The sequence below is a fragment of the Besnoitia besnoiti genome (genome assembly GCF_002563875.1).
Source record: "Besnoitia besnoiti strain Bb-Ger1 chromosome Unknown contig00007, whole genome shotgun sequence".
Classification (NCBI taxonomy): Eukaryota; Apicomplexa; class Conoidasida; order Eucoccidiorida; family Sarcocystidae; genus Besnoitia; species Besnoitia besnoiti.
Genome location: NW_021703915.1, coordinates 442221 through 464078, shown reverse-complemented (window position 1 = coordinate 464078; position 21858 = coordinate 442221). Strand labels below are relative to the sequence as shown.

Sequence of the window (21858 nt, the reverse complement as noted above, 5' to 3'; positions counted from 1 at the left end):
CAGGCGAAAAAGGCGAGAAAACGAGAGACAGTGACGCGGTGGGTGCGACACCACGCTGCGCAAGCTATGTCTTGCGCGCCCGCGTGGCTGACGTCGAGGACGCTCACCGCCTCTTCGCACGCGGGCTGCGATGCTGGGCCTTTGATCACCGACTCTAAGCGCCCTAGCGCCTCTGCAAGGTGCCTGGAGCATACAAGTCTCCAGAGTTTATGGGCAGAGAAAACAGCCTCTGCCAAAGATCGCTGGGGGGTCGTTCATGCAGCCACGAACACTTTGCGCAGCGGCCTCACCGTGCGGAGATGCGGCGCACGACGCGAAGGGAGACGGCTAAGACGACAGCCGCCACCACCGTGAAAGAACTTCAGCAAAGAAGCACAAATAATTCAGCGCTTGGCTGTCAAAGAAGTCGCAGGTGACTCGCGGAGAAGGAGGAAAAGAGGAAGAACATTCCAACAAGCGTTTGAGTCGATGCGCTGCGCGGATGACGGCCTCTCCGCGCCTCCTTCCTCCCTCCTCTCTTTCCTCGGAGGTCCTCCGTCGCCCCTCTAACCCCCGAGTGCGGGAGAAATCGACGAAATGGAAAAATGACGCCGAAAGAAAAAAGAGCACAGCTCGAGAAGAAGTTTCTGGTACTGTTCTGCATTGCACACACGTGCATACGCGCGGAAAAAACGAACGGCGCCCACATGCGCGCGTGTCTTCCTCGCAGGATGTGCGCTTTTCTCTCTCCCTCGCCGCGTGAGCCGTACATACACTGGAGCGGAGAGACAGAGCAGCGCGAGGCGTTCCATTCGTGATTTCTGGCTAAACTCTTTCCTAACACACAAGCAACACACATTTGAGTCCCCGTGTCTTGCAGATGGAGCTAGCGACTCAGAGGACGCCTCGTTTCCTCAGAAGAGAAGAGAGGAAAAAAGCTGCAGACCGTTTTGCCTCACGCGAGTGGGCGCCGAGCCCAGCAGCCGCCAACTGACGGATTGTAGGGCTGTCCCCTCTCTTCTGTTTCCGCGAGGCTGTTTTGCGCGAAGCATTCTTTCTTTTCTTGCCCTCGTTTCTTCTCCTTTCTTTGGGGAATTAACTAATGGATCTGTCCACATTTTCCTTTTTTTCCCATCCCCCTCGCCGTTCTGCGAAGCGGAGCCTCTTCTGCTGCGGTCTTTTCTCTTTTCTCGCCCCGATTGCGGCCTCGTTCTCGCCTCCCTCTCCTCGTTTTCTCTCGCTTTTGCTTCGTCTCTTTCTTCGTTAGTCTAGCTATGCTTTTTAAACTCACTCTGGAGGCGTGAAGACCTTCTTTCCGCTCGATTTCCTTTCTAGCGGGAGCTTCCATCGCTGCTCGCCCTCCCGCGCTCTCCCCGCTTGACGCGCGCGTGTTTGTTGTTTTCTTGCCGAATTTGTTTTTCACTTGCTTTTCTCCCCGGAGGAAAGCCTTCGTCTCTGTATGGCTTTTTCACGTCTCCTCTTCCTTCCGCTACGCCTTGCCCCTCTTGTTCTCCGCGGCGTCTCGCTGCATGCGCCTGCTCTGTTTCGCGGGGGAGTCTACCGCGGATCTGCACAGAGTGAGGCAAGGCGGTCGTGCACACGCCACCCCCGTTGTGTTTTTTTCCATTTTTTCTCGCACGTTTTTCTCTCTCTGATTTCTCTAGGAGAGTTAATCTGCGTTGCTTCTTGACGCAGCGCGCGCGCTCCCTCACCGCGGGCGCGGTTGTCTCTTTCCCCCGCCTCCCCTTGGTCTGCCTTTCCCTTCGTCGTACCTCCGTCTTGCCCTTCTTCAGCGTCCGCATCATCTTTGTTTTGTTTCCTTACCCCCGTGCCGCAGCGCTCCGCGTTCCCCGTCGTTCCGTCTGCTTCCTCTGCTTCGTCTGTATCTGCGGCGCGGCTCTACGCCCTCCGCAGCTGAGCGCCGCGCCTCGAGTTCTGTTCAGTCTTGTGCGTCCGCGCACGCTGAATCCTTCTTTCCCGCGTCGCGTTCCGGTTTCTGTCCCCTGCGCGCCTCTCTTTTCGCTCTTCTCTGTCTCGAGCATGGAGGCGTCCGCGCCCGACGCGCCCGCGTCGCCGGCGGCGCGCAGCCCCCCGGGGGACGTGGAGGAAGGCAGCGCGCCGCGTCGGCTGAAGAGACCTTCGTACGAAGACGACGAAGACGAGCCGCTGCGCGTGTCTGAGAAATCCAAGAAGAAGAAGAAGCTGAAGAAGCGCGAGAAGAAGCGCGATCGGCAGGGCGCGGAGAAGAAGCGGAAGCGCAAGAAGAAGCGGTCTTCCTCTGCGACACGGAAGAAAAAACGCCACAGATTTCTGAAGGACAGCGCGCGCGAGGGCGAGGAGGAAGACGAGGACGAAGAGCGCCGCAGACGCGTGTCCGACCGCAGCGACTCGGAGGACGAGAGCGAAGAGGAGGAGTCTGCCTCAGATGAGGAGGCGGAGATCGCGAAGGAGATGAAGGGCTTCATCGTCAGCGAAGAGGATGAAAGCGGCGACGAGGAGGAAGGCGAAAGCGACGACAGCGAGAAGGACGACAACGAGGAGGGCCTGCAGCAGCTCGACGAAGAAGATCTTGCGCTGATTGAGGAAAACACGGGGTTGACCGTCCGCAAGCAGCCGCTGCGGCCGCCGGGCGTGGAAGACGAGTCCGCGGACGAAGAAGCCGGCGAGACGCAGGACGGGGAGGCAGGCGGCGGGCGCGCAGACGCCGCGGCGTCCTTTCCTGCGGAGGAGCGCAGGTATCGCCGGCTGAAGAAGCAGCATGAGCCGCGGGTCTCGAAGACTGGCGGGGTGTCTGAGGCCGAAGGCCAGAGCGAGCGCGACGATGGTCACGAGGACTGGCTGTTTCTCGACGAAGACAAGGGCGAGAATCGTCTCCTCGACTCCGGCGAGGGAAGCTTGGCTTCCCCTGTAACGGCCTCCGCGCTGGAAGACCGCGACGGCGACCGAACCGCTGGGGCTGCGGCGGCGCTCGTCGGAAAAGGCCTTGCGCCGGCGAAGCGCGGGTTGCTCAAGAAGGCCGCGGGTCGCTTCTCCGCGGCGGGCGCGCGCGAAGACCGGGCGGACGTGAGCGACGAGGACGAGGAGGCGTGGCTGGAGGAGGAAGACGCGCTGCGGGAGAGCTCCACGCAGCAGCGCATGGGAGAGACCTGGGGCCTCGTGTACGACTGCTTTGGCGATGTTGAGGCCGTAGTCCGCATCCTCTGCAACCAGCGGCCGCCGCGGCACGCCTGGCCTCGAGACGGAGAAGAAGATGACCTGCAGGCTGGCGACAGCGAGTTCGGCGACAGAGCCGCGCGCCGCCGCCGCGACGCACTCCTCGGAGACTGCGAAGACGAGGAATCCGAGGAGGCCCGCGCCCGCAGCGGTAGGGTGGACAGGACAGGGGGCCGCCGCCTGCCTGGAAAGCCCGGAAGCAGACGCGGCGACGGTTGGGAAGCGATCGGCGAACCCGACGAAGTCAAGCGCGAATTCCTCACGGCCTTCGACGAGCAAGTGCGCCGCGCAGACGAACCCGAGCGGCTCTACCTCAGATTCCTAGACCGACCGAAAACCACCTCCAAGGTAAGCTGAACTTTGTAGAACGCGGTAGAAGAAGAGGAAGAAAAAAAACGCGGAGGAGAGAGAAGCCAACAGAGGAAGCCACGGAGACGGAAACAAAGGAAAGGAGAGCAAAGAAGAGAACGGGAGAGGGAACGTGAAAGCCAAAGGGAGAGGAAAAGAGAAGAGCATGAGAGAGAGGAGGGAGTTTCGAAATGCAGCCGTACAGACGCCGCGTAGACAAAGGGGAGACGGGATGGGCGGCACGGATGGTATCCCGTTTTGGTTGGCTATCTAGAAGCAGGGCAAGGTTTTTCTGCTTCTTGTGGCGCTTACCTTCACGTTTTTCTTCCGTGCCCACCCCCGCCTCCCTCCTCCCCTCTCTCGTTCTGCCGTTGGCCTCGCGTTGTTGCTTTCCCTGTTGGGTGCAGGAGTTTCGTTTCCCTCGATTCTGCGTGAGCGCCAGAGTCTCCTGCAGCCTCGGGGCGTGCGTGTTTTTTTTTCTCAGGCGGCCTTGGTGTTGGAGAGCAAGTGGATCACGACGCGTTTGTTTCGCGAGTTTGGCGCGCAGCTGACGGAGGAGGAGCTTCAGAAGCGGTACTTTGATTCGTTTTTCGAGGGCTGTCGGCTGCGTCGGTCGCCGCAACACGACGTGAGGCAGAAGGTGATTCTTCTTCTTGACTGGGTGCTGAACGAGCGACTCGAAATCGTCTTCATTCTGCACCACAAGCTCCATTTGCTGGCGCCGCCGCTCACTGAGGAGATGATTTGGCGCGTCTACGAGCTCGACCAACAGTACGCGCGCTTTCTGGCGAAGAAGCGCAAAATCTTTGAGTTGATTGAGGAAGTCGTGGACGGCGTCGCGCTGCTTCAGGGCGCGCGGCAGAGCGAGGAGGCCCGCCAGCGTCTCCTGCAGACCTGGGCGTTGTGCACCGAGAAGCGCGACGACGCCCGCAGCGGCGGACGCGGCCTGTGCGACGGCAGCAGACGCGCGGAAGACGACTTTGACGCCGCGGATCAAGGCGACGAGATCGCGCTCGAGGACTTCCGCACCTTCCTCCACGCACACTACCGTCAGTTCATCGCCACGGCCCGCGAAGCTCTGCAGAAGAAGCTGCTCGCGGAGGACGGCGACGCCGCTTGCGGCAAGCGCGAGGCGGGCGAGGAGGAAGACGCAGAAGACGCGGGCGACCGCACAAAGGCGTCACGGCGCGCGGCGGAGCGACAAGGGCCCTTTGGAGCCGACGGGACTCACGAAGAAGAGGAAGACGACGGCCTCGGGCTCTCGCCGGCGCGCCGCGCGGCAGACCGAAATGGGGAGGGAGTCCCCAGCGAGGAGGAGCCAGACGCGGAGAAGGAGGAAGAAGACTGGCTGGTTCGACAGGACGACCTCGCCGCGGCTTCGCCGGACGCCGCGCGTGACCCGCATGCGGCCGAGGCTGCTGCTCATTCCGCCTACCTGCTGATGACGGAGCAACAGGGTGCAGGCGCGTCGCAGCTGGGAGGGGGCCTTCAGCTCGATCCCTCGCTTCCTCTGCCGCCCCCTCCCGAGGAGCTGCTTCAGCTTTCTTCGCAGTTGCCTTCCGCGGCCCCGGCGCTCGCGAGCGGAGCCCGCCGCGCCGACGGTGCGCGCGAGGAGGAGGAGGCGGACGCCTCCGCGGAGCGCGGAGACAGTGTAGCTGACCTGTCTGAGGAGAGCGGCGCCGCGCCGCTGTTTCGGTCCGATGCCGTCCTGAACGTCACCCCACCCTTCTCGCCGTCCTCGTTCCTGGGGCCGCGCGAGCTCCGCGCGGAAGCGGCGACGCCGATCGAGGCCGAGGAGCCCAGAGATGGAGACGAGGGCGCGGAGGCGTTGGAGGCTCGTCGCGGCTCTGTCTCTTCGTCTCTCATCGCAGGGTGCGGCCCAGCCGCGCTGTCTCCTCGCCGCGTGTCTGCCTCGATGCGGGATGGCGTCTGCACGCCTGCGGCTCGTCCTTCGCAGGCGCTCTTCGCGGACGAGAGTCTCTGCCGCGCGTCGCCGTCCGGCTTTCCTCACGACCGCGAGGAGGAGCCCGTGGTCGCGGGCGACGGCTCGCCGATGGAGGAAGAGGAGGACGAGGCGCCCACGCAGCTCGTGGGCGGCGGAGGCGACGCGCCTGCCTCCTCGGCTGGCGAGGGGCGGCAGGAGGCGGAGCACAACCCGCGAGAGGGCGCGGGCGAGGAGGCGCCTGCGCCGACGGCCTCGGCGTGGAAGTCCCGTTGGGGCGTTCAGGCGCCTCGCCCTGACGGCGAGCGCGAGAGGGCGCCGCGAGTTGACGCAGGCGATGAGCGCGAAGCGGCTGCTTACCGCAGCGGCCGCGAGAGGGAGGGCGGCGGCCGGGGATGGAGTCAGGGCGATCGCGTCTGGCGACGCGAGGACGAAGAGCGCGAGCGGCGCTGGCGAGACGAAGGCGCGTACGACGCCCACGGCGGGGCGGAAGGCCGCAGAAGCAGGCCGCGAGAGCGAGAAGACGCCGCGCGAGGGGGGGAGGAGCGGCTCAGAGAGCGGCGCGAGGAGGACGAACGCGAGTACGCGGATCACAGGCGACGCGACCGTGACGACGGACGCGTGCCGCCGTCCCATACGTCGAGTGACAGCTACTACGGCGACCGCGAGCGCGGCTCGCGACGCCGATCGGCTGCAGAAGACCGCGGAGGACGAGAGGACTACTACGACAGACAGAGCCGAAGCGGCCACCAGTCCTGGTGGAGAGACGCGTCGCCTCTCTCCCCGCGCGACCGCGCAGAGCGGGAGCGACGCGAAGGCGACAGAGAGTGCGAAAACGAGGGTCGCGGCCGCCTCCGCGGCGAAGACGAACTTGCAGAAGCCAGCGAGGCAGCCGAGTGGGCGGCACTCGAGCAAGAGGCCCTCGAAGAAGAGCGAAAACTCGTGCTGGAGGAAAGAGAAGAGAAATTCCGTCGCCTCCTGCACTCGACCGCAGCCGGCGAACAGCCTGGGCTGCGCGTCGGCGTCGGCCTCCGCGAGATCCCCGGGCTCGAGGCTATCGAGGTAACTTCTGATCTGCGCCTTGGCGAATGTGCCCCCGCGAGTCCAACGCTCCAGACAGCAGCAAATACGCCTATAAATATATATATGTATGAATACGCATATAACAATAGAATATGTATGGTAGCTACGTAGTGAGGACGTGTGCGTATGAATATTCCGTATTTACTGCGGCTTTTCACGCGCGCTGTCTCTGTTTTCTGACGTATGCCATCGAATGCACACATGCGTGGTGCTGCCTAGGAGTGCTGAAGCTTCGCAGCATCTTGTTCAGAGCCTCAGCGTCCTGCGGCAAGTAAGTCGCGAACCAGGCCACAGGTCGCCGTCTCTCGTCGCCTCCCGATTCGGCGTGGGGCGTCTGTCTGTCTGTGCGGTCGCTGCAGCTGGCTGATCGCTACAACATTTTCTCGCTGTGGGAGGCGTATCTGTTGCCTCCGGACGCGTTCGTGTCGAATTTGGAGGCGCTGTCCTTCGCGTCTTGTGCGTTTTCGCCGTCACTCTTTGCCTCGCGCTTCTCGGCGTTGCTGCGCCCCACGGAGACGCCGCACATTCCGATTGCCTCGGGGGCGGCGCTCTCGAGTGTGTTGACGTACGCGGCCTCGTCGTTCCTCTCGCAGTTCGTGCCGCATCTGTTTTTGAACGCGTCGCCGGATCTTCCGCACAGCAGCCTGGAGAAGCTGCCGCGGCTGCCCGTGGAGACAGTTGAGAACCTCGAGGCCGCCGGCGACGCGTGGTGCACGCCCTTCTGCGTGCACCCGTTTGACTCGGGCAAGCAGCTGAAGCGCGTCCTGGTCGCCTACTACGCGAAGATCCTCGCCTCCTACCCGCCGCTGCGCAGCCTCATTCGCAAGCGCTTCCACCAGATCTGCTCACTGAGCACGCTGACCACCGTGAAGGGCGAGGCGGAGACAGACCCCGCCAAGCCCTGCTGGCTGGCCCGGCGGCTCTGCCGGCTGCCGCTTCTCAAATTCATCAACGGAGTGAGGTCGCCCGAGGCGCGGGCTGCACTCCTCTCTGTCCCCTGGTCATCACCAGCCTCGCATCTGCGGAATCCCGCCGCGTCCTACCTGTCGACTGGACTGCACTGTGCATCGGTTGCGTCGCACTTTTTTTGGCTTCCCCCCTCGTGTACGAGGTGCCTCGCGGGGGCGGTGCCTGCTGTGCGCGTTGCTCGTTTTCTTTCGCTCTGTGTGTTCCGCTTTTTTGCGTCTCGAGGGGGGCACTGCGTCGGGCGCCTGTGCTTGTCGGGGCGTCCGTGTCTCAAACTCTAAACCGTAGACGGTCAGCGGATTTAGAGTCTAGGGTTTTTTTCCCTCCGTGTCCGCGCTCCTCTCTTCTGTGTGACCTCGGAGGGGTTTCTCGCGCGCTGACACGGGGCATGGGCGCGTTGTGCTGCCGCTGTGTGTCGGTGTGCGTCTTTCAGAGCTGTTTGTGCGCGAGGTGTTGGCTGTCTGCAGATTCTTCCCTCCTTCGAGGAGGCGCCGGCGATTTCGCCATGGAAAGACCGCGCGCGGCGCAAGGCGGAGGAGGAGGCGCGGAAGGCTGAGCAGCGGGAGCATCTCAAGAAGTTGGTTTCGCTCGAGGAGAAGCGCAAGTACTTGGAAGAGGTGCAGAACGAGCTTCGGCGCGAAGAAGATGAGCGTCTGTCGCCAGCAGAGGGCTCGATGACGCGCGCGCGTCGCCTGGAGACGCTGTTGAAGAAGCGGCAGGAGACGCGGTGCACAGAGCTCTTTCTGCAGGTCTACCGCCTCGAGAAGGCAGGCGAAGTAGGGCTCTACATTCATCCGCAGACCTCCGTGGAGCAGGCTTCGTCCCGCTTCTTTCACCAGAAGGAGTTTGAAGAGCGCCACAGGGACTTCCGGCGCATGTATCGCAGCTTGGTGATCGACAAAGGCCGGGAGGCGCCTGCACTCGAGGCGCTGGCGATGAACAAGACGGCGGCGGACGCGTTCGGCACCGGCGTCGGCGCGTCACTGGTCTTCGACCTCGTGAAGCAGAAGCGCTTCCTGGATGCGGAGCAGACTGCGTTTCTGCGCAGTCGCGCCCAAGACGCCTTCCTCGTTCAGCGCCTCATCGACGAGCTGCTCGCCGCTTACAGTCCGCATCTCTGGCAAGCCTCCACGAGCGCGGGCAACATCGGCAGCCGCCACTTTGCGGCGTTCTTCAGCGAAAAGGCGCGCAACACGCAGAGGAGTCTCCACCCCGGCGTGTCTCACCACGCGGCGGGCGGCCCCCGGGGCGCGGGCGCGGAAGAGGAAGGCGAGTCGTTCACCCAGTTCCTCCAGCGCAGCGGAGGCAACGTGTCGGCTGCGAACGCCTCGAGCGCCATGGCTGGCTGGCTCCACATTCAGCGGGAGATTCTGCGGCGCGTCGTCGAGGCCGAGTTGTTCCCGATTTTCAAGCGCGAAGTCCGCGAGGAGCTGCTGCAGCGCGCCCAGCAAGTCGTCGTGACGCGCTGTCGCGAGATGCTCGAGTGGCGCCTGAACACGCAGCCGCTGCGGCCGTCGCCTGAGCAGATTCGCAAGCGCCAGCAGCGCGGAGACGACGACGGCGAGAAGCGCAGCAAGAAGGCGCGGCGGAAGCGGGGGGAACGCGAGCACGCGGACGCCAGGATGGCCTCCTCGAGCGACGAGGAGGACAGCGACTTCTTCGGTGGCGAGGACTCGGACTCGAGCTCCGGCAGCAGCAGCCTCTCGTCCTCCTCAGAGGCCTCCTCGAGCTCCGGAGAGGAGGACGAAGACGCGTACGCGGTCTCCGGCGCCTTCCAGACCGAGCGCAAGCGCCAGAAGGCGGCGCGCCGACAGCGAAAGCTGCAGAAGCAGCAGCGACTGCTCGAGCGAAAGCGCCGGCTGTTTCAGGAACCCGCACTTGTCGAGGTGCTTTCCTTCGTGATTGAGCATGTGCACCAGGACATCTCCGCGGAGCTGACCAACTGCGCGACTGTGGGGAGCGCCGTGGACACGCCGGGCGTCGCGCGGAATCCGCTCGGGGCGAAGCGCCGCAGCCGCGTGCGCGTCCACGCGATGCTGGTGAACGCCTGGGGTGAGATGGACGAATACGACGTCTACGAGTTTCTGCTGAACGCGCCGCTGCCTTCGCAGAGGGACCTCGACGAAGCGGCGCAGACCGGCAACCAAGACCTGAGCCAGGCAGACGCGACCAACGGGCAAGTCGGCGCCCCGCGCCCGACCGTCATCACCCCCGAGCAACGCCGCGCACACGACGACTTTGAGCGACTCCTCCGCTTCTTTAAAGATCACTTCATCGACGCTGCGGTCGTCGGCGTCCGCGACCGATTCGCCCTCCTGCTTTACTTGATCCTCAAGGAGCGCCTGCTCCCCAAGCTGAAAAAGAAGGCGCAGCCGCTCTTCCTTGAACTCGCCAGTCTCGAAGTCCCCATCATTTGGGCCGGAAGCGACAAAGTCCCGCCCGCCCTCAAACAGAAACTTGACCGGGAAGGGTTGATGGTGAGAAGCAAGCGCAAGGCCTACACCAGCCAGCGGATTCAATTCACACCCCGACCATATATATATGTATATGAAAAAATATGTATTTATACAAAATTATTTACTTTAGGGTCTAGGCTGATGACGCATATATATACATATACATATTTGGATGTGCACTTGGCCGCGTGATGGGTGATGGATAGGTGTATCGCGTATGTAGTTCCGCGGGTTCACGCGTGTGTCTCAAGAGCTAGGTGAAGGGCCGTGGTGGGGTCGAGGGTTTAGGTTGCTTTGCAGTGTTTCCTTTTTCTCTATCTGTGCGCGTCGACGCGTCGTGCTTGTTCCCCCGCTGCGCGCCGCGGCTGCCTTTCGTTTCCTCGCTGGAGCGTGTCTTGCCTTCCGTGTGGCGTGTGCGCAGTGCCTTTCGCTGGCGCGCTCGCTGCAGGATCCGCTGGCGGAGATCGCGGGGCTGTGGAGCGAGGGCCGGCAGAACTCGCTGCTGCAGCTCAAACTCCACCCGCTGCAGAAGCTGGTGCCGTCAGACCGCCTTCAAAGCGCCCTCGAGCGCGTCCTGCTCACTGCCGTAGGAAAAGTCGGCGTCGAGCTGAAGCGCGCCTTGCGCGGGGGGTCCGCGGCGCTGGGCGGGAATCCGAGCGCCGCCCTCCTGCAGTTCGTGCCTGGTTTAGGCCCGCGCAAGGCTGCTCGCCTTCTCAGCATGTTCAAGAGCTCCACGCTGCTGGTGAGGAGCCCAACCCGCCCGAGGCGAGAAACAGAATAACATTCCAACTCAGGGGCCCTTTGAGGATGAGTTAGCTGCGGATATGCAAACAGCAGACCTGCATAGTACGCGTGCAGGCTGAGAAGCTAGTGACGACCAGTTCCACTTGTCGAGGCAGAGTGAGGCCTAAACAACTACACATTGATCTCTATTTATATGTATCTATCTATCTATATATTTGAGTGAGCAGGCGGAGAGTTCTTGCGGGTGGCGTGGAGTGTTAGGGGCGCAGGCACGCGAGCGTATCGGTGGTGTTTCTCGATAGTTTTTGAGTTCCCTTTCTTCTTTCCGCGTCCTCACGGCAGATGCGGTCTCAGCTCTGCGCGCCGAACGACGGCGGGAACTCAGACAGCGATTCAGGCGGCGGCGGCCGCGGCGACCTCGACGACTTCCATCCTTCGCAAGTGCAGAGCGAGAAGCGGCAGTCGCAGCCCGTCGGTCTAGGCCGGCAGGTCTACATGAACTGCGTCTCCTTCCTGCGGCTGAAGAACAAGACCTCCGACCCCGAGTCTGTTGACGGTGAGACTGAGAACTCAGGGCCGTCGCCGCAGTGCGCTAGCGCAGAGCCGCGCGGAGCTTGCGCGCGCTACGTGGGGTAGAGTGCCTCGAGGAGGAAACCGCACGAGAGGGCCGTGTTGGACCGGCGGGGCGGGGCCGGCGGGGAGGGGGGGGGGGAGGAAGACGGGCGCGTGAGGGCGTGTTTCTGCTTCCCTGAGTGCGCCAGCAGTGTGTGGAGGAATTCTGTCGACTTGTCGACCGCCACGCGTATCTCGCGAAATGTTTTCTCGCAAGAGTGCGGATGTGCGCCGCGTGCGCGCAGCACTCGACGACACACGCATCCACCCGCTGGAGGGGCGGAGCTTCGTGGCGAAGATCTGCCGCGACGCCGTCGCGGAGAAGGAGGAGGGGAACGCGAATGGCGAGGAGGAAGGCGGCGAGCAGGGCGGCGACGGGGGCACGGGGCGCCGCGACGACGAGGCCGACGACGACGACGCGATCGTGGAAGTGTTCAAGTAAGCGCGCGTCGCGCCTCGCGCAGAGACTCGCAAAAAACCTCACACGGGCGAGGGGGGAAGGGCGGGGGCGGGGGAAGGAGGTAGAGGGTAAGGCGTGGACGCGCCCTGAAGGCGGCAATATCGTTGCGTAGTGCGCGTGCACAGAAACCGCCAGGCAGCGGGTGAAACTGCGCGCAATAGGAAAGCGAGGAGACAGCAGGAGAAGGATCGAGGGCCGGACGGGAGGAGCCGGCCGAACGAGACAGCACGGGGCACCAGGGGGGGGAGGGGGAAAGGGAGGGGGGGAGGGAATTCGTTGAAGGGAAGGGACCGCGGGAGAGAGGACGGAGAGGGGAAGCACGTAGAACAGAGATGCTGCTGAAAAAGCATGCATGCAAGTTGTTTTTTCTCGTCCAGGAAACCATCTTTGCTCGACGACATGGATCTCGAGGCCTTTTCGCAAATGCTTGCTCAGACAGAGGAGCAAGCGAGATCTCTGTGAGTTTCCGCTTCTGCGGGTTCTTGAGCCTCATCTTTCCGCATCCGCACATGCACGTTGGTGTGCGCTAGTCATATTGCTGGCGGATCTGCATCTTTCTCTCTGTGTCGTTCCCCTCTCCTCTTTTTCATTGCCACCTAGCACTCATGAACATATATATGTATATAAACATATATATATGTATATGTATGCATATATTCTCCCGCATGTTTTCCATGGGACGTGTTTCTGTAGGCGTGTCGCGACGATATCCCATGCAAGATATCCTGCGAGTACTACGCTCGTCCGTCGCTCCCTGCTTAACGCGACAAGTCGCTTTTGTTTGTGTCTGTGTCTGTAACTGATTTAATGTGTCTCTGTGCGCAGTCCGTACTTAGAGTTCATCACGTCGGAGCTGCGTCACCCGTACCGAGATCCGCGGCTGCCGTTTGAGTCGGCGAGCGAGATGGAGGTTTTCTTCTGGGCCGTCAACGAAGACATGGAAGACTTCCACGCGGGCTCGAGCGTCTCGTGTCAGGTTGTTTTCGTCCGCAACACCTCTCTAGTCGTGCGCCTGCAGCCCTCCGGCATCCGAGTGCAGCTGTCTGACTTGCGTGAACTCCGCTCGCTCCTCGCACTCCGCACTCAAGTGAAACGCGAAAACCCAGAACTCGAACAGCGGCCCTACGAAGACCTTTCGCCTCTGCTAGGTGAGACGAAACGCGAGATAAAAACCTGCCGCCAGCACTGCCCCTGCAGCGGAGCCGTACCGGTGTACTTCTGTATATATCTGTATTTATTTATTATTTTTATCCATATCTCGGTGTGCCGGATGTAATCTTTCGGCGGGGGGTCGCACGTGGAAGGGGAGCGACGGCGGCAGACGGAGAGAGGGCGTAACAGAAAGCGACTCGAGGAGCGAGGAGTCTTGGAAGTCCGTGCAGAGTCTAATCGCACTGAACGTATGTATGTATGTATGTATATGTATATTTTTATCTTTAATTAGATACGCACCAATATGTAGAGTCTAGAAATCTATGCGACCCGTGGCGCGCGCGCAAACAGCAGACGGACGAAAGGAGGGAAGTGCACATTTAGCGCGGATCCGTGAAGACTGGTTTTAATTTTCAGGAGAAGTGCTTCACGGCCGCATCGCGTTTTTGCATTACGGTATCGAACTCGAGCGCTCGGGCTTCCCGACGTACTGCGTGGAAGTTGTCGTGACTGGCGACGTCGTGAAGGCTATGGTCGCGCAGAATCTCGTGGCAGACATCTCCCTCAACTCAGTTCACGCCTACCTCTCCCCTGCGGCGAGATTCGACGGGCTCGCGGTGCGACGGCCTCTCACAGTGTAAGTGCGTCTGCGCATGCGCAGGGCTCCACTTACGCTGCCGCGTTCCTTACACGCCGTTTGCTTCTAAAGATAAAGATGTATACCTATATATATATATATATATATATATATATATATATATATATATGCGGATATACAGATATAGGTTCGTGTATATGTGCGCATTCATATGCCTGGGCGGCACTGCCCAGGCAGCACATAGTTGGAAGCCGGAAGAGGTATGACGCTGCGAGTGCGGCGAGTGACAGGGCCCTCCCTGATACACCAGCGTCTATCTATCTACATATATATATATATATGTATATATATGTGTATGTCCCTATATCTGCATATCTACGTGTGCATTGTTTCAGCGAACTGGACGAGCTCCAGCTGCAGCAGCAGAAGCAGCGACAGCGCGTGCGAAGGAATATTCGGCATCCAAACTACAAGCCCGTGACGCCGCTCAAGGGCCTGCAGCTCCTCCAGCGTGCAGAGGTAGGCCGACGAGGACTCCTCTATACACATACACATATATTCATAGAGGCGTGTATATGTGGCGTTTCTCTGGGTGAGCAAGCGTATTTGCTCGTGTGTGTAGCGTATATTTCGTAGATATGGTGCAGAGGCTGCAGATGCAGGGGTCCCGAGGTTACGTGTGCGTTCTGCCGTCATCACTGCGTCATCATACCTCCTGTGGATTCCAGGTGTCTGAAGCGTTTCATCGGAGTCAGTTAGGGGCTGGATAGCCATCTGGGCGCAGTGTCTCGGCACGTGAAGGGCTTGTTCCCTTTTATTCCGAACCGAAGCAACACAGGAAGAGGGACGGGAAAGCGCCTGCTGTATGCGCGCGCTAGAGAGGCGCCCGCGTCGCTCGGGATCCCATCGCGCGGACTCAGGACGCGCAGTGGACTGTAGAGCAGAAAGAGTCTTACGGGCTATTATAGGCCGACGCGCGAATGGGCCTGTAGCTGTGAAGTAGGCGTGCGCTGGCATCCTGCGTGCTTGCCTGAGGCCTGTGGGAGGTTCACGCGTCGTCGCGCGTGCGTGGGTGGTATACATATACGTATATACACGCATGCGTACACATGTTTATGTATATATATGTGTATTTACGTGAGTGCTTTTCGCCAGCATGCCTGTATACTTGCGTGAGTGTGTAAGACCGGATTGTGTGCGCGCAGGTTCCCGTGGGAGAAGCGCTTTTCCGTCCGGGGACTTCCGCGGAGGGGCTGACGCTGATGGTGAAGACGTGCTCCGAGCCCTTCAGGTGTTTGTCGCTACCGGTTGAAGAGCGGCACGCGCTGCTGGCTGCGGACAAGTCCCCCGAGGGTCTGGCCGCGGCGCTTCAGCAGCAGGAGCAGCTGGGAGGCGTCGGCAGTGAGTTGATTCTGCAGGGCGAGAAATTCGACTCGCTGAACGCCATCATCGCGCAGTTCTGCGACCCCCTAAGAGTCAACTTGGAGGAAGTCTTCAGACATCCGGTAAAAACACGCACCAGCGAAGCGAGCCGGCGGAGATTACAGTAAATTATCTGCGAACGAAGACGGGACCGCACTTGTATCAATGCATATCGTAGCGTGTGTCTTTTAGGCAGACTTCGGAGACCTTACGGTTTCGCAGCGCAGCTCGTTTCGTGCCGGCGCTTTGATGCGCGTTTCTGGGTTAGCGGGCGCGTTGCGGAAATGGCCCAAGTTCGCACGCATGGGTGTGCGTTTTCTTTTGCGTTGGGTTTTCTTTTTCAGAAATACCTGCCGATTCCGGACTTGGCGCTTGCCGCCGAGAAGCTGCGACAGGAGGCTGCGTCGCGTCCGGGCTCGATCATGTGGGCACTGCTGCCCCCTGCGGCCCCCGCGCCGGCGGTCGTTGCGGGGCGGGACCCCCGTAACGGGACTGAAAACCCCCTGCGCTTCCAGCTCGTGGTTTTGCCGCCGCAGCCGCCGCAGGCCGCAGCTGTGGGCGGCGCCGCACGCGTGCTTGTCGACGGCATCTACGTAGATCACAAGAAGTTCTCGCTGTGGAATCAGGAACACAAGTCGCTCCAGAAGCTCGTCTGCTGGTGGAAGGAGAAAGGCTATTGGAGGGTAAGCAAACAGACTACGCGGGCGCCCCCAGCGGAGCGAGAAGCGTTGTCGGGGTTTCCCGTACCCGTAGACTCATATGCACATACATAAAAAAAATATATCTATATAAATAAACATATTTATGTGTATATTTGTGTGCATATATCTGTATGTCTGAGGGCCTTCGATGGGGCACGAAGGGTGGTGGAACCAGCTGCTTGCCTCGCTTATCGGGTCGTTTCCTCAGAGTCTGTGTGCGTGCGGCTCGCTGCGGCCGAGGCGGCTGGCCTGAAGGCTCGGTGGGATCCGCAAGGCTTCGGGACGACAAAGGCGCCGCGAACGTGCGGCGTAAGTTGCGGGTGTGTGGTCTTCGATTGCTGCGTGGGACGTTTGGCGTGCCAGATGTGTGTCCGTGGATGATTGCTGAGGGACTCACAGGTTTTTCTCTCTGTGTGGGCGTGTGCGTCAGCGCCAAGAACTGCTGAAGGCGTACGCTGAGGAGAAGGCCCGGCTGCAGGAGGAGCGGAACCGGAAGCGACAGGAGCGTGAGCACCTCAAGATGTTGGAGGAAAAGAGAGAAGAAGAGGAGCGCACGACCCAGCGGCAATACGTGGCGACCTACATCCAGCCGCGCAACGAACAGAGTGCGAAGGAGTGGTACGAGCGCGCGCTGCGGCGCCAGAAGAACTACGAGCCCCGCGCCGCAGGGACCGTCGTGGAAAACGCACTGGGGTCATCTGCCGACCGCGGCGGGCGAGGCGGAGAGCGGAGGACGCCGAATGCCTTCCCGGGGGGCGGCGACGCGTACTTCTCAGGGCCCTACACTCAAGGTTCTGCGTCACTGCATGCGAGGCCATCGGGCTACGCCGGGGGTTCGCCCCACGGCCGCGGCGAAGCCCGCTCCAGCCCGCGCCGCGAAGGAGACGACTTCGGCCGCGGAGGCCGCTGCGGACCCTTCAGCGCACCCGAGCCCTTTGGCAGCGGCCCCCCCGAGTTCGCGCACGCGGAGCTGACGCACGGCTACGCCTCGGGTCACATGGGTCGCGGCAGCAGGTCGTTTTACTACGGGGGCGACGCGCGGCGCCCAGACGACGGCAGAGGCTCAGGATATCTTCCAGGCGCGCACCGCGGCGGCGGGCGGGACGCCGAGCGCACCAGTTTTGAGAGGGGCGACAGAGAGCGCGAGGGAGCTTGGCAAAGAGACGACGGACGACGTAACAGGTTCGGCGGCGAACGCGGGGACCGGTGGGGCAGAGATAGAGACGACAGAGACAGCCACCGACGAGCCCAAGACCTGGACGACGACCCCTTCCGCCACGGACTCTAAAGAAAACTGGAAAGTGCCGAGTCGAGGCTACACTACCATAAAAAACGATATGCTTGCACACCTAAACCTCTACAGACGTCCGTTGCGGCGGACCAAGAGCTTCAGGCGGTCCGAGGCTCTTTGTTGAGCTTCGGCCGCGACATACACATACATATACGTGTATATATATATATATATATATATATGGCAGTAGGTGTATTCAGATGGTGTAAGTGGGGTTCTGAATGAGGCTTAGCGTTTGTGGTTTATAAGGAGATAAGAGAAGTCGAGGCGTCTCTGCCCCCCAAGTAGGACGCGAGTGATGTACCTTCTGTTACTAAGTCGTGCGGGCTGGAGACTCGAGGGGAGCTCTTACATGCAGCCGTGCTTGCGCATTTATCGATGTATCTAAAGATATGCGCAGCATTGCGACGTCCAACGTGTGCAAGGAGGGAAAAAATGAGATGGCAATACTTGTTTTCGCGCGTCTTCTTTTCGTTTCGTTCGTTCTTCGAAAAACGCGATTGCGTGCGCTTGCCAGTGAGCGTAGCCGTCCGAGGAGTCGTCCGTCAACCGCACGCGCGCGAAGTTTCTCCTCGCCACGCCTTCTCGTCGTGGTCTAGTGTGTCCCCGTAGTCGCTTGCGACGAAACGTCGTGACCTGCGCCTCTTGCGTCATGATGAATGTTTGCCGGTATAAAAACGCGGAAGCCGTCCCTCCGTGGTGCGCGAGACCGGCTCACGTGCTGCAGCCCATCTCTCTCGGAGGGCAACGAAATGTACAGCAGTCCGGTCCTGCGCCTGAAGCGCGGCTCTCCCATACGCAAGAGGCTAGCGAACTCGCACTGAAAACAGGCAGAGGCTGTTGGTCTTGGTCGTGCTCCCTTGCTGCACATCTGCACGTCCCATCACGCCCGACGTACGCAGAGCACAGGATACCTTCCTGACGCCACTACATGCATCAGTTGATTCTATAGTTTGGTCGGGAGTGCTCCACCGTGGTGAGAAATCCTGAGTCATCAGGAGTGCTGCTTTTTCATCAGGAAGAAGGCCTCGCGGTCGTAGTGACTGCTTCGCCCGAGTTCAAAGCCTTGGGTCTTCATACCTCATCCGCAAATCCAAAATTCGAGGCACGCTGTGCAGTGGGCAGCGGTCAGAGTAACGGTTGCCAACACGCGTTGCGGAAAGTAAACGTTATACGAGCACCGGGGATCGAACCCGGGATCTCTCGCGTGTGAGGCGAGCGTCATAGCCTCTAGACCATGCTCGCGACGGTCAATAGCAATTCATCATGCGGCGATCCGCAACGTCCTAAGGGTAGGGGGGGTGTGAAAACGAACGTCTTCTTCGTCATTTTTCCGTTCAATACGTCTATAATCTTATTTGAGTGTGGTCGTTTGAAGTCTTGCACTGATTCTCACTTCCTCCAACAGAGCCCTCTGTATCCTGGTGGCTGACCTCCCTTGACGCACCCCAACAACACGAACGAACGATTTTTTGCCTCTCGCGGCTCCTCTTTATCTCTCTCGCGTGAGAATCGCCTGTGACTAACGGTTTCAGCTCCCTCTAGCCGAAGTCTCGCGCCTTTGCTGTCAAAAGGCGGGTAATGCATCAACACCACGCCCTGATGCAAAATGCCAGGCTTGATTCAGCTGTACACGTGAGTATTGTTGTCCTCTGCAGTTGTGCTGCTGCATTTCCTTTCTCTCCAGCAGCCACTCCTGAAGCAGTCTTGGTTTCGATAGTGCTGGTAATCCCGGATAGCTTGTTTCGACACTTTTTATGGTTGCAGCAGCACACCCAGACAATAACTTTTACGAGCACCGGGGATCGAACCCGGGACCTCTCGCGTGTGAGGCGAGCGTCATAGCCACTAGACCATGCTCGCGTGGTAACCGCCGGGTTACTCGCTCTTTCGATGTTTTAACCACGCTCGATGCGGATGATGCGCAGGGAACACGTAGGCGCGCCCCATTTCACGGAATCCCAAACAGAGTCTGTCGACGTCCTTGTTTCTGAATCTCCAGGCTCAACTGAAGTGACTGCGGGACGACCCGGCAAATGGTAGTCCCCTACGTTTAGAGCATCGTACGCACATAGAGATCATTCCTCTCGTGCGCGCAATAGGACGTCATGTGGAGTGGGAGTGATCGGGTCACAGACTAGATGCTGAGGTACAATTCCTTTGCTTCTTGATTCCGCGCAGTGGTTCTCCACCTGTTCTGTCGTGTGGCGTTCTCACCGGAACTGTGCATTTCTCGGATGCTTCTTGATCTAGAGCGGCGTGCTCTCATCGGTGAGGTGACACCCTAATCGGCAAACGCACTTGCACGCATGAGCAAATGGTAGTGTAAGGTCCCGCGCCCTCCGGCTCGCAATCGTGTTTTAGTGTTGAAGTCTAAAGGCACTAGCCGGAGCAGAATCACAAGGGTACGGGTAACACGCTTACAGGATTATGCGAGACGTCGTGTCTGTTTTTGCCCACAATAAATGCGTCGAGCAGCTTGGGCTAACGATCAGTCGCCTGCGAGGCCACCTTATAACGTTCGACACAGTCTAGTATGTTACATACGGAGTGAAGACAAGTCTCGTGTTGCACTCGGCGTTCACATACTATGGAGTAAGTAAGGGTATGCCTGTTTTTGTTGGAGCTTCTTTCCTGGATCCCCATGAAACGCTGCTTGGAGGCAAAACAATTCAGACAGGTTTCCACGTTTTTCCTCTTCCTCTAATACACATCCGGTGCACCCACCCGTTAGCTCAGACAAACGCAGTCAAAAGGGTGGCGACCAAGCACAATTCCAGATCAATGGGTTTCCTGCTCCCCACCTCACGTTGTGATTCGCGAACAAGTTGATCTGCCGACTTATTGGAGATCGCGTCATCGGCCCTGGTTATTCTGCGTCGACGACTCTTGGGGTAGTATGTATTCACGCTGCAAAGCACCCTTTGGTCATTTAACACTCCGGCAACAGCGTGGCTGCACCTTCCGGATTGTGTATACGTGACAAGTTGCTCTCCGGGACGAGGCGGAAAGACACTGCGTCAAACTTACGAGTGTAACTACGTGAACAGCTCGTGCGCATTCGTCTTTGTGTCGGTCCTTGCTCCCAGTACTTGAAACCGTTACAACACCGGGCGTGTATCTGGGGAACGGCGCCCAGGTTGGCATGTGGAGGTGCGTCACCCTATACCTTGTTTTAGAATGCGCACAATACTCTGACTAAAATGACACATCCTTATTCAGAATATGACCATCAGTTAGTACCATGCAGTTGATGGCGTGACTTCTATGTAGGCTGGACAAGAGAAACTACGAAGAATAACGTGCCACGACAGCTGGGCGCTGAACGGTATCACACCCTGGTTTAAACAGCGAAGCGCAGCTGTTTATTTTAGCTGCGAGGGGCAAACGCGCGGGCTCGGAGTAGTTGGTAGCCGTCCTAGACTGGCAGTCGAAAGGTTTCAGGGTGTAGTGTAACTGGCAAGTCCGCATAAGAACTGGTAAGGCTTGAGTTCTCTAATCGGCAGAAGCGCGTTCTTAGTAAAGTTTGCTTCCGCCGAAAAGTTTGGCAGTAGAAAAACGCATCAGAAATGGAACTTTGTTGCATGGAAATCCTGCGCGTGAACAAACCAGCAAGGGGTTTAGAAAAAGTACGAGCACCGGGGATCGAACCCGGGACCTCTCGCGTGTGAGGCGAGCGTCATAGCCACTAGACCATGCTCGCGCGTGGGAACAGCGGTCGTGTCTCTTGCTTCCATCATGCATTCCAGGAAGCTAGTTTATTTGGGCACGTCCATTTCCGGGCGTGTTGCGTGGCAGAAGCTATTCGCAGCGTGGCTCTTTGCATTTTGCCTGTTTTGGCACAGAATGAGAAGCATGCCACTGTCTGCCTTCCAAGTCCCATTTTGCATGAGTAGCGCCGGTGGCATAGTGTGTGTATGCATAGCGCATATATATCTTTTCAGAGCCTGACCATGCGTTGTCTTAAGACAATCTAGGCATATAGGTTGTGCGAGGATCCAACCGTACAAACCCCAGATGGCTATGTGCATCAGCGCATGCAGCGAACCTAAGAGCGCTGGCTTGCATTCGTGCAATTCAACTCGCGGTACAGCAGGTATGAGCGCCGGACGCTTGCAGCGTTTAGACGGGCAGTCCTGGCAGTATGCGCGTTCCTGGTGTGCCACAGACCGCAGTGGTCAGACAGAGCAGCACTTCCTTTACCGTCCCCTAACGTCAGCGGAGACCAAGCCTTGCTGGTACAGGTCATAGGGGACTACAACGCTCAAGTGGGGCCGGCGTTACACATTTCCATCGCTGACTGGTTTCCCTCCCAAGGATGTTGTCACGCCACGTGCCGCTGACTCACCTCACTACGAGAAGCTATGTGGGGACAGCTTTAATCGTACGTGTGGTATGCAATAAGTTCCACAGAATTTTCATGGATGAGACTAAATGCTTCTATATTTCGATTCATAGAAAAGCTGGGAGACAAGGTCTGAAGGTATCGAGGCAATCGCTCGCGCAAAACCTTGGTCCCGTGGAATCGCGCACCGCTCTGCCTCTCGTTGTTTTGTTAGCTGGATGCGACAGGCTGCTGCGCCTGAGCGTGGACATCCCTTCCCGCGTCACTCGCTCGAACAGCTCTCTACGCACATCAGTCGCCGCGATGACAGTAAACCCGCTCAGAACGCGCGAAAAACGCACAAAATGTCCCCAGACGCTCAAAGCAAAGATCGACGCACTCGGCTCCACGACCGAAGAAAGTTTCTTTGGATGACCCCGGCATAATCCAAGAGGCTCTCCTTCACACGCGCCGCCGTCGCTGCTTCCGGCCGGCACCACACGTCCTTCCCGCACTGGCCTCTACGCATGCGCCTCCCTCTCTCTACCGTGTTGCCTCGTCACCCCC

The 21858-nt window shown here is 59.6% G+C and overlaps 1 protein-coding gene and 3 non-coding genes across 4 annotated transcripts; 1 reads left to right on the top strand and 3 right to left on the bottom strand.

The window, feature by feature from the left end:
* Positions 1-2019: 2019 nt before the first annotated feature.
* Positions 2020-16964, top strand: BESB_070950 (uncharacterized protein; the record flags this gene model as incomplete). The annotated part of the gene is made up of 14 exons (XM_029365468.1): positions 2020-3540; positions 4025-6544; positions 6925-7521; positions 7999-10008; positions 10409-10729; positions 11074-11287; positions 11589-11781; positions 12181-12261; positions 12629-12951; positions 13373-13592; positions 13949-14072; positions 14759-15058; positions 15320-15658; positions 16107-16964. 14 exons carry the CDS (start codon positions 2020-2022, stop codon positions 16962-16964), a joined length of 9621 nt encoding a protein of 3206 aa, XP_029217952.1.
* A 1175-nt stretch (positions 16965-18139) lies between these two features.
* BESB_075730 lies at positions 18140-18212 on the bottom strand. Its single transcript has one exon. It is a non-coding gene; the product is annotated as a tRNA-Val (tRNA).
* Positions 18213-18757: 545 nt separating this feature from the next.
* BESB_075720 lies at positions 18758-18830 on the bottom strand. The gene has a single exon. It is a non-coding gene; the product is annotated as a tRNA-Val (tRNA).
* A 1767-nt stretch (positions 18831-20597) lies between these two features.
* Positions 20598-20670, bottom strand: BESB_075710. Its single transcript has one exon. It is a non-coding gene; the product is annotated as a tRNA-Val (tRNA).
* Between the last annotated feature and the right edge of the window lie 1188 nt (positions 20671-21858).